Source organism: Mytilus galloprovincialis, chromosome 9, assembly GCF_965363235.1.
Source record: "Mytilus galloprovincialis chromosome 9, xbMytGall1.hap1.1, whole genome shotgun sequence".
NCBI lineage: Eukaryota > Metazoa > Mollusca > Bivalvia > Mytilida > Mytilidae > Mytilus > Mytilus galloprovincialis.
In genome coordinates, this window is record NC_134846.1 from 19,453,301 (window position 1) to 19,466,538 (window position 13,238).

A 13,238-nucleotide genomic window follows, 5' to 3' on the forward strand; every position below is an offset into this window, starting at 1 on the left:
CATGTATATTGCAGTAATCAAAAAAACAACCTGTCCAAAAAAGTTAAACTGAAATATTTTGTTTTATTCTTTGGCTTACATTTATGGTTAGTTACATAATGTACTGTTACACCACTATCCCAAGTTTAGGGGGAGAGTAAATGGCACCTTCAAACATATTTAACCTCATCACATTCTTCATGTGCCAGTCCCAAGCCAAGAGCCTCTAATTGAGAGGTAATTTCTTTTTTTTTTGCTGTTTCTCATATTTTTTGCATTGTCCGGTTTTTGTTTTGTGTCCAAGTTAGTCACCAATTTGTCCCTGGTCAGAGGAAGGTTCTTATTGTTGATGGTAGTTTAGTTGCCTATAATTGCTAAACATCCACTTCATTTGAACTTTGGTGGATAGTTGTGGTATTGGTAATCATGCAACATCTACTTATTTTTATATACAAAACATTTTATAAATGTTTAAGACCTGATTTACAAATTGATATTGTGCAGACAGTTAATTTTCTATCATTGGATTCAGTAAATTTGTACCCTTCCGGAGCACCTGAGATCATCCATAGTTTTTGGTGGGGTTCGTGTTGTTTATTCTTTAGTTTTCTATGTTGTGTCATGTGTACTATTGTTTGTCTGTTTGTCTTTTTCATTTTTAGCCATGGCGTTGTCAGTTTATTTTAGATTTATGAGTTTGACTGTCCCTTTGGTATCTTTCGTCCCTCTTTTGTATCACCTTTTTCATTTTGTTATTTGGGTTATTTTTGTTAATGTACCATTGATGTTATATACCCAATATCTTGTTTTATCCATATAAAAAAATACCTTTTCCCTGATGGTCAATGTTTGAGATTCGTCTTCAATCAACTCCAAACAGGCAGTTAAATAGAACTTCCAGGTCACATCTGAAAGGAAAAGTTAAACATCAAATTTTATATGGTTACACCATTAATTAGATGTACACAAGTCTGACATGCAACTTTGTAAAATTGACAATTCTTAGAAACAGGAAGTTTTGATATATTGCCGTCTAAAACTTCTGATTATGTCAATCACTCACTGAGAGAAAAAGAAATACTGTTTAACTAAGACAGGTCTAACATGCAACTTTATAAAATAGAATTCTTTGAAAAAGGAAATCTTGATGTCCGGGTGCGTGATTTTCTCGCTCCTGTGAAGACCCATTAGTGTCCTTCAATAGCTATCTGCTCTTTGTTTGGGGTTGTCATGTCTCTTTGACATATTCCCCATTTCCATTCTTAAGTTAATAGGTTTATTAGGATTTGAAATTTGTTCTTTTTCAGTATATTTATTAATGTCACAATGCTTACAAGTTATCATAATGCTATTGTAAGACCGATTGTTTAATGACATCATTTATGGTGATTCAGTCAACCCCAATTTAACTCATTCCCCCAAATAACTCAAGATTGATCTAATTATAATTTTCATTGAGTTTAATATTTTAACAATCCATTGGCCCAGGAACATATATATTAATGTTAGATATACTGTTCCCAGATTGGCCAAACCTTTATCTTAGGTTAATGTTATTCATATATGAAATTCAACAGAACAATCACAGGCAGCTGAAGATGCTATACATTAGACAAAAAGTTTGTAGAGAATTTGCCCAAAGCCCATTTCTGTAGTGATGATAAGTATTTGCATTCAGCTTTTCAAATTTAATAAATGCCACAAATGCCTGGAAGTTATTACATTATCAGGAATCATTATAAATGAAACTGTTTCAAAGAAATAACTTCAAAGTAAAATTAATATCAATTTCATAAATTTTTAAATCTTTCAATAATATTGCTATGAATCCTACAGAAACTGGTCTCTATGAATATAGTCCTGTTAAGTCCCTTTAGGGCATTGTAAAAATCCTTTAATACTGATCTTGTTTATTTTTAGATAAAAGAAAGATATCAAAGGGGTATTTCCTGATTTATAATTAGATAAAAGCCAGATTACAATACTGTATCAAACCTTTGTTTAATATTTGTTCCAGTTTTATTACACTTTAATCTGGTAAACTAAACAAACCAGATCATAATAAAATAGCTTTTTGATCTACATGTAAATTTCAAAGATTAAGATAATTAATATGTACATTTCAACCAAATCTTGAAAATTACACATAGTTGACAAATTACAAGTGGTCCTTCCAGGGACTATGTCTTTTCAATATAAGTTGATCTTAGTTATTCACTAAAATTGGAAATTTTTATTCGAGAATTAAAAATATTAAAATTTATTGTTGCTTTCCATTATTCAGGACAAACAGGCACTTCTGAATGAGTGAGTGTGTAACAGTCAAACCTTCTAACCTTGGGGGAAATCATTTCTTTCAATTCATATTCCAAGGGCATCAATAATATTTATTTTGTTTACAATTTGAAGTTTTATGTCTGATTTCAAACCACTTCATGATTAAAAAGCAATATTTATAAAACCTGATATAACAGATCTCAAAATATTAGGAAAAATATAAATTTCAAAATTTTTATTTTTATCAATATGTGTTATATATATTTTTTTCAGATGTTATTTTTAAGAGAAATATAATGGATGCACTGGACAATTTTCATTTTTCCAAATGCCTAACCTATGAAAAAGCCAGAGGAAACAAAACTATTCAGACATCAGTGAGCACTGTGTGAAGCCAACATGTTTCAGAAATAATCTTTCAGTCTTTTTATATTTTGTTGTTTTGTGGTGTTTTTTTTTGTGATTTGATTTTTATATCAATTGTTGTCAAGATTGCATGTTGTCATCTAGATGGTTTCTTTTGTTGTTGAATTGCTGTCTCATTGACTTACACACCACTTTTATTAAATATTATAAGCTTGATATATATGCTTTACAAAGCTGGTTGTAATACATCACACTGTTTTATTGACAAAATTTAATCCATCAATATGAAAAATGTCTTTGCTGAATTCATTGCAGTATGTCTCTAGCCGAGATAAAAAAAATTCCATTAACTCAATCAGAATTTAAAAAAAAAAATCTTTATTACATTGACTGATTTGTTCTGCTTCATAGAAAAGCTTCTTCAATCACAAACAAACAGACCACGCTTCACTAATCAAAGGATGATATGAGGTACCCAGGAGAAAAAATACCCATCTTCCCTACATTTGATAAACAATGTACTACATGATTAACATCCTGGAGTTTCTTGCATAAGAACATTCTGATTAATTTTGAAGGAAACTATTAGGATCATCCCTGGAAAGAAGTCCTTCAAGCCATTTTCTTAAATAATAAATTACCATTGGAAGTGTTTTTTCCAAGGCAATTCAAATCCAGATGTTAAAAACATAATTGTTCCGATTTTCTATGGAATCAGTTTAAAGTTGGGGAAATGCTTAGACAAACATTAAGAATTCTAGTGTTCCGGCATGTTAGTTAAATGTTTTTCCAATATTTGATTTTTTTTTAAGTTCATTTACTTTAAATGTAAATAAAGATAAAATTCCTAGAAACAATATTGTAGTTTGTTGTCTAAGGAGTGAAATTGCAAGATTTCTTTCACTTTAAAAATAATCGACTTTTATTTGACTGGGAAATCAAGTTCTTTCGTCATAACTAATGTAATAATTGACATAAACACATATATCCAAATTTTCCTTTTATTCATATATTGTTGATATACCCAATGAAAATTGATATGACCCTAAGATAAAGTTTAATATACCGTATAAACTGAAAAACCTCTACTTAATCAACATTATACCCGAACTGAATTAACCCGTTCAAATTTGTCGACTACAATAAGCTAGTGACATACGAGATCGTGTGATGTCACATTTTCATAAGATGCTTTTTTAATTAATTTACCGCAGTTGAGCAGCATTTATTGAGGAACTATTCAGGCTTCAATTGATAACTTTTAAATAAGTCCCGCTAAGTTAATAAATCCTAATTTTTGTATGTAATCAATTTATGTTTTCTCTATGGCCGATTGTTAGAAATTGTCAAACCACAAGAAAACATGTTGTCATTTAATTAAATACAGGTATTCGGTACACTTAAATATTTAGATAACAAAAGTGCATGCAGGAATTATTACGTTGCTTATTTATTTACAGTCGATTAAAGACATTAGTTCTAGCAACTTAATTAAACTCATCCAACCATACATGGCAAGGTGCAAGAGAGACATCCTGTTATGGCATTGGTTGTTTCTTTTTTTAAAAGGTAAACAATTCCTTCTATATAAAAGTGAGAGGTTTTGGTATCCATATAAACTGGTTCAAGCCTCAACTTCATATGATAAAAGCAAGCAGATTTTTCTCAATTATTTACAAGTATAATTTTCTGACAGTATAATATATTTAAAAAAAAATTAGATTCAATAAAAAAACAAGTTTTTTTTAGTTCAACTTTATGCTTTTTTTGTTTAGATTACCTCTTCCAATATCTAAATTTCAGGTTTTAAAAATAATAATTGAAGAGATATTATTTCTCCAAATGCACATCTGGTGCAAAACAATTGGTGCTGGTAAATGTTATTAGATAATTCTATTTAAAGTAAAAGTACCAGTAACTGTTTTTGGTGACAGTGGCTGATTAATGCCACTAACTGTCTGAAATATATATATACAAATTAAGATTGGTATACAAGATATTCTATGACTGGACCAAAATGGAAAAGTCTGTTATCACTCCAAATCAACATGACTCTCAGTGTCAGACTCAACAGCAGCAAGAAGGTTTTTTTTTATTATGTGTGACTGCATATAAGCAGCAGCCTTGGCTATTTAAAATTGAGAATGGAAATGGGGAATGTGTTAAAGAGACAACAACCAAACCATAGAAAAAACAACAGTAGAAGGTCACCAACAGGTCTTCAATGTAGCGAGAAATTCCCGCACCTGGAGGCGTCCTTCATCTGGCCCCTAAACAAATATATACTAGTTCAGTGATAATGAACACCATACTAATTTCCAAATTGTACACAAGAAACTAAAATTAAAATAATACAAGACTAACAAAGGCCAGAGGCTCCTGACTTGGGACAGGCGAAAAAATGCGGCGTTGTTAAACAATATATGTTTATGAGATTAACCCATTATAAGCTTGATTATGGATTGGATACTGATTCTATCGAACCTTAAAATTATCATTAAGGTAGATTATGTAAAATAGAAGAAAATGTAATTGAGTAGCACAAATTTTTTTAAACAATTCTCACTGGCATCATTTTTTTTCATCGAGGTTGAAAATTGTTTCAGATTGAAAAATAAGCAGCCAAAGTATATAAAGCTTTACAAAGACACGTCCCTTAAATTTGCCAGATATTCAACTGAAAGCAATATGAGTAATTCGAAAGAACCAAATTATCCTCCTTGTTTACAAGATTTCTAATTTCGAATTAATCTTCCTTAGATCATATAACTCAATGTGTTTCCATCGACACCAAACCTTCTGCTGCCATGCACATAAAAAGGAAAAAAAGAATGTTAACAACAATGCTCCCGTCAAAACTGGTTCCAAACGTTCATAGCAGACAGAACAAGCATATAACCGTCATAAAGATTTTCCACGAGAGATAGCGCCTTTCTTATCACAATTCCGTTCCTGTCAATCCATTAAAATGAAAACAACATTTAATTCTAGGAGGCAATTGGGCGATATTGAGCTGCTAGATAAGATGTACATTTTATTGACACTAACAATCTCATTCTGCTATAAAAGGCATCAATATCTCCATACGTTGGTAGAAAGGAAATAATTGTATTTTTCAGTAACAAGAAATGTAATTTTGACATTTGATTAGCTTGTCGCCTGTATGACAAGAAGACAGAGTATGTTTTTTTTCCAAGTGCCATTAGCCGTTATACAACAGCTGCCAAAGAATGGTCAATTTCCCAGGACTATAATGAGCAGATATGGAAGCAATTGACAGGATTAACTATTGTTTAAAAGAATTGAGGAGATTTGCATAGCACTAATTATATTGCTATTAATAGGTGTTCTCTTTCACGGAGAGAAATACGATACTATAAGCCATCAATTATGGTCTTAACTTTTCCTTTTTATTCATGAGACGGACATTAACGGCTTCTAAAAATCTCAATAGGTAGAAAAATAAAACCCGAGCAAATGAGCTGTAAAATTCTGCAACCTTTTCCTGTCTCCAGATCGTAAACACTTTTTTCTATTAAAGACGACTACAAGCTGATTGAAGGAAATTGGTTGACAAAAAATAATTCAAAATGAAATGAAAGCACCGGCTGATCGCTGCTGTCGTTAATAAAGGACTGGACATCGGATGTAAAATTAATAGACCTCATTTGCATATTCTGTTAAAAAATGACTCGATTTAGGATTAAGACTTACAAAAGAGCCAGTTGCTTTCACCACTAATGTCCCCAATAAGAGAATTATACACGCTTTTATTGTTCAGAATATGTCTATTTGCCTAACTGTGTCCATGAAAGTACTAAAACTAATTGTCTTAATTTGCATATAGTGAAAAGAAAGACTCGTGACAAAAGAATCTAAGTCCTACAGAATCGTTCAAGTATGCTAATGATAAGAGAATAATTCTGGACTTAATGGTCAGAATAATGTTTATTTGGTCAACCATACATAATTCCTTTATCCTTAATTGCAAAAATCTGCATATCGCACACAAAAATGGATGTATTATTCCAAAGTGCAAAGTTATGCACTTGGAATTTAAATATTCCTCAATCTATGACCACATGTAGTCAAACTTTCTCTTGGAAATCTTTGTCAAAGACATTATTTTCCTTTTTCTATAATGTTGCATTTATTCAATTTGCTTTTCAATATTTTGAGTGAAAAATTTTTAAAATTTATATGCTTTTTACTTTTGAACACATCAAAACCTAACCTTACCTTAAAGTTAGCTGTTCAGTTTGAGAAAAGGCTCCATGTTGAAGGCCATACTTTGACCTAAAATGGTTAACTTTTACAAATTGTGACTGAGACGGAGGAGACTGCCTATGGCACTCATACCACATTTTCTTACATATCTATTAGTCACCAATAAATAAGATATAAATATAAATTTATATCAAAATGTAAAATCATCTTCAATTTCCTCTTAAAGACAGGATTCTTCCCAAATTGATAGCATTTGCATAAATGTCAGATGGTTTTGATCTTTTTTCACCTCTTATTAGGAGAGTTACTTCAAATGGTTGTTGATTGCAGATGACATGGAAAAGACAGGCAATTCCCTGCAGTAATAAATGTAGACATAATGCCGCTTTTATTTTCAAGTCTATTGTCTTTTTTTTTACAATTAATTGATATAGGTGGATGACTTATTTCAACTGTAAAAGACAAGGACCAAAAAGTAATTATTCCAGACAACTTGTAGACAATTAATTTACCGAGGATGCACATATATCTTAATTACTGTATACCAATAACGAAACACAATACACGTTCTTGTTTTATGATATTTCGGAAAAGTCGTAAAAAGTGGACGGAAGCAACAATTGAATTGATTTTCTGTCGTTATGCATACCGTGGACAAAATTGATGTAGCTCTTCATTGCCTGCTTTGACGAAGGTTAAGAAAATATTATAAACTACAATGACAATTTGTTTCGTCCCTGAGATTGCCGATCCTGATTAATTGTCCTATTGTCTTTTAATATGTCTCTGAGATTTATCTCTATAAATCTTACTTAAAGTCAATTCAACGATGTTTGAGAATAAGGATTATGGACTTTCGATCTCACCTAAGTCCATTGTATATATTGTGAGGCTGGTAATACAATCTGAGATTAAGGTACATGAAAGCAAGTCTGGCAGTAAAAATAAATTTATGAGTCAGTTATATTTTTATGTAACATGATTTTTCCATAAGATATTCCAACACAGTAAACATTTAAGATGACTTTCATACAATTTTCTCCTAAAATAATACATGTACTAATATACTGTATATATGTGACATTTTCCCAAGCCATTTAATATAATTAGCAAGACATGATTGGAATAAGTTTCTTCATGCATGATCATGATCAAAGTTAATAATGACAAAAAGTAAACAAAATTCCAAGCATGCAAAATAAATCATTGGTAAAAATGAAACACAAATTTAATGTTCAACAAAGTGCACATTTTTCCTAAATCCAAAAAAAATGGTGACCACGAAAACAAATGAACTCAAAATATTGCAACATTAGATTTAAAACATTTCATTTTCATAAATAATGATATTAAAATTCACCATCAGATATATATCTTTTAAATCATGTCATAATTACAAGTCAGGTGTAAGGGCAGGTGAGCCCCCTCAATAAAAACAAGTTGTTACGCCACCAGAAAATAGTCCCTTTCTTGTAGTATTGTTATTGTTTCTATGCTGTTTAGCAAATAATCATCTTACCGATATTTCTAATTGTGTTAATCAATATTGCATGATGTACCACATTAAATAAAACAGGATGTACTTATGTATTTAAATCAAGACACAGAGAAGAACAAATTGCATGTCTGACTGAGGCAGACGACACATGCATTCAAATCATCAAACATGACTGCACTTTATATAAAAAAAAAAATTCAACAAGAAATTAATGATTGATCATTTAAAGATATTGTATGAAATATTAAAAAATTTTACTTCAATATTTCCGCCAAATTTGCTTTGTATGAATATTGACTTATCATTTCAAAGCTAAAATCTGTATCGTATAAGAGTTTAACTGATGTTGATCTGTATTGTTGCATCTTCCTTAGATGATGTTGTTTAACTTTGCAGGAGACAATTGATTTGTTTAAATATTAAAATTAAAATCCATTTCCTGTACATCTAAAGGTATTTTTACAAATACAAAATGTATATTATTTAAGAATTATTATTATATATGCATATGCGATCACAGTATATCTAATTTCCAGGGCTGCAAGTTTAGTCCTTTAATTTCTTATTACCATAAAAAGAAGGAGGTGGGGTACAATTGCCAACGAGACAAAAAATTATCCACCTGGCACCAATATGTCCAAAGGAAAAGAACAGGTCACTGAAAAATATGTTTTGACAATATAAGTCTTTGAAATTTGCCATGACTTTGTCCGAAATGTATTGTTAACAAGTCGATCGAGCCTCAATGGCTGTTCCATCAGATAAAATATTTTTTTCATATTCAACAAAAAATTCTGGCTTATTTCCAAAGTACAGGCATGAAGGCGTTTTTGTTACAAAATGTCAATCCAAAACTAACATTTCAAAATATATTTTTAAGGTCTTTCCTCTACGTGAGGTCAAAGTTAGGTCATGATGAAATGTTGACATGACCTTCACAGTACACTATGACCTTGACCTTGTGATATAAGAAAGGTCAAGTGGTCCTGGTTGAATGGTGGTAGTCCCATGTCTCTACGACTTCCGGTTCTCAAGTTTGGTATTGCATCATATATTTGATGATTCATTGTGACCTTGATGAACTTTGGAATTGTCCCATATTTTTTTTGACAATGTTGTCCTTCAACTTGCAAATCATTTATCACTTAACAGATCTGAGATATCTGCCGTTGTTTTAGAGAAAATTTATTTTGAAGTTTTGCGAGTGGAGGCATGTATTTCTGAATCAACAACAGATTACCACTTCAAATGTTTTAAAAATTGAAGAAGTTAACATAGTTAAATGTTTGACAAAAAATCAAAAACATTCCATGAAAACAAACACCAAGAAATCACATTGAAATTTTCATGTTTTGCATTGACTTTGTTAGTTGCATAAGTTCTATTTATATAATTGATATTGCATCATTTTTGGCACTATGCAAAATTGGGTCATTATGTATATCAAATTGAAGGTCTCAATGAGCTCTACTCACAAATGAAAAATTTAAACCCCCTTTTCCTCCCAGGGGCAAGGGTGGGGTCATATAGTGCAAACATTCAAATTTCTCAGATGGTAAGGGGACGACCATTTGATATTCTGGGGGGCCAGGAGGATTTGTTTTTGATCGGTTATTCATTTTGTGCACTATTGAAGCAAGATTTTTATTTTCATTAAAGCAAGGGACTGATTATTCATTTTCACAACTATATTTATGATATTCGAAAACATACAATTTTTAAATGATTTGTTAATTATAAATAATACATCAGTATAGTAAAGTCATTATGTACCATTTAATCAGAATTAATCATCATCCTCTGCAGAAAGGAATCTCTTTATATTCCCAACTGCATATACATGTATTGCATACATACATATTATTAAAGTTTGGTTGTAACTAGCCTCTTTTAAAAGTATTTGCAAACATATTTCCCCGAGTGGAGCGAGGCAAAATTTTTTTTGAAGGGTTTTGGAGCCACTGCAGGCCCAAGAAGCTATAGAAAAAATGATGCAAAATCATGCTTTCTGGGTGTTCCGAAGACCCTTTCATAATCTGAAAATGCAAGTTTTTTTTAATAATATTTTGACAATATTTTGGTCTCAAAGCAAAATGTATAAATTCAGTGTAAGACTTAAGTTTTTAGGGACAACATCAAAAGACCAATGTGCATGATAAAGCAAAAATGTAATTCACATAGTTAAGTCTGTGGCTGCTGTTTTTTTTAAACTTATGATCAAGTTCATAACAAAATTACTAGATTACAAAAGGAATGCAACACTAACAGATTATACATAAGGGCAATCAATGAACAAAAGACAAATAAATAAGAAACATTGATCCCGAAAAATCAGGGCTATGTCTGAGGGAAAACAGAACTTCCTTCCCATAAGGCACTCGACGTGAACACAATTTGATATGGAGGCAAGTGTTTGGTTTTGAAATTTCCTACATGAGGCATTTGCCTCAATGTAGTTACGGCCCTGTAATAAAATTAAGTGAGGTAAGATTTCCTGAGACAATATACCTCAAGATAAATGAAACCAATTTTCAGACATTTCAAGTATATTTAAATAATATTTATATATATACTTTTATTATTAAAAAAATTGGGAAGAGTTTCCCTATTTTTTGGGTAAAAAGATGAATTTATGAAGAATCTGATGCCATCTCATATCTCATACTTTCGATTAGACCTGCTGAGTTATTTATTTTCAAGACATTGCAAGTCAGGTAATTTATTTTCAAACTACCAATTTTTGTGATTATCAAGGCCAAGTTATAATCCTCCTGGCAACCCCCCCCCCCCCAGAATATCAAATGGTCGTCCCCTAAGGTTGTCGCATATCAAATGATAGAAAATAAAGAGTACATTTCAAATTAATGTCCCCAAAAAATTGGTTGGGTGGGGTCATGGAGTGCAAAAACTAAAGTTTCTTTTAAGATAGAGTTGTTGTATATCAAATGAAAAGTCATATGTTGTGTACATTTCAAATATCAATCCTGACCTCCCAAAATTAGTTGGATGGGGTTATTAAGTGATTAAATTAAACTTTCTAGAACATGGCGTTGTCGCATATCAAATGAAAGATCATCAAATCTTTGTTACATATATCATACTTCGAACTCGAAAATATAGGCGGATGGGGTCATTAAGTGTAAAAAGCGAAAAAGTTTCAGAAGGTATGCTTGTCGTATATCAAACGAAAGGTTGTACAAAGTACATTACGAAAACATCACTTTTACAGGAAAGACCTTTCAATTGTTTTAATTTTGTAAAAATAAAATCCTATTTTTATTTTTTTTTTCCACCCTGGAAAAATGTTAGGAGTGACTCTTCAAAGACATAGCTTACTACAATATCAATATAATATACAGTGCAAGCAAATAAATTATTGAAAAGCATAAATATAAAAGTTAGTGAAGCAATTATGGCTTCAGCCGCTTATGCACAATAAAGATCAGAGTAATGATGATCAAGGTTAACATTTAGCATATTTAATTAGTTGTATATGCATTATTTAATTATCAGGAGGGTAATAAAATTTCACTTGTCAAAGACATTACACAATTTATAGACTTTTTTTCATTCAACTTAACTCAATTATTGAAAGCACCAATTTCCTATTACAGCAAAATTCCTAATGCTTGTAGAGTAAAACTTTGGTCGGCTTGCTTGCTTTGTTTTTATAAATGTTTACTCAAGCATTGTAGTTATGATTGACATCTTCAAACAATATATATAGACATATTCTAACCTGTATATATTATATTTAAATTTGATTGGAGTCGTTATAACAATTACAATTGTACGTACAATATACAAACGAAGCAAACAAGCTAACCTGAAGTCTTGCTCTACATGCATTAGGAAATAAGCTGTAACAAAAATAAGACGATGACTATCTGGACTCGGGTGGCCTCAAATGAAACAACTCTACAAAAGGGACCAAATGATATAGAATATTATAACAGTATGTTATATACTACTATAGGTTACCTTAATGCTTTCAACAATGAGCAAAAAACCCTACTGCACCGTGAGTCAGCTACAAAAAGCTCTGATATGACAAATGTAAAATAATTCAAACATCTTCTTATATCTATATCAAGAAACTAACAGCCTTTTATGTACAAGATAATAATAATAAAAAAATGACACCAACAGACAACAACCATTGAAATTGAATAACAGGCTCCTTACTATGGATAGGCACATTCAGAATGTGGCAGCATTATACTAGTTTGGAGGCTTTAATGATTTAAGAGGCAATGAAAACAAAATGATTACATTCTGGCCTCAAAATGTACTTTTTCTTTCTGAAGTAATACAGCATACAAAATATATGTACTTTAAATTAAACTAGTCTTAAGAATGAGTTCAACAGTTCATTTGAAGATTTTTTAAATCTTTAAATAATGTGGTCACTAAGACTCACTAATGAAATATACAAATATTTTCTCGTAAGAAATATGATTATCGTCTTTGTTTATATTGGATCTAATGATAGCTAAATATTTTCACACCCAGAAATTTACATTGAAACTAAACGTCACAAGCCTTTTATCATTTTGGTCTTTATAAATGTGTAATAATCCTGTTATCTTCCACATCCAAGGTAGATAATCCATCTTAAACAAAGAGAAGATAATCCTTTATCTAAACAATAGGGGAGATAATCTCATTTCTAAATAATAAATTTTACAACATATAATTGTCTCATTGGGTGATAATCTTGTTTCTAAACAATATTTTATGACATAAAAATACTTTAATAATGTGTTAATCTGTGCCCAAGAGATAATTCAATTATCCCCCCTTCCTGGATAAATAATGTAAAAACTTGTAAAAAGGAACAATAGATCCTTTGACCCTTAACCTAATCCCACCCTATTGTGATATATTGTAT

General features: G+C 30.9%; 1 protein-coding gene across 1 annotated transcript in view; it reads right to left on the bottom strand.

Annotated features, from left to right (window-relative positions):
- Positions 1-13,238, bottom strand: part of LOC143044569 (U3 small nucleolar RNA-associated protein 6 homolog) — a 148,229-nt gene that overhangs the window by 46,874 nt on the left and 88,117 nt on the right. The window contains exon 14 of the mRNA XM_076216629.1: positions 808-887. Coding sequence (XP_076072744.1) covers positions 808-887 — 80 coding nt within the window. The remainder of the gene's footprint in view (positions 1-807; positions 888-13,238) is intronic.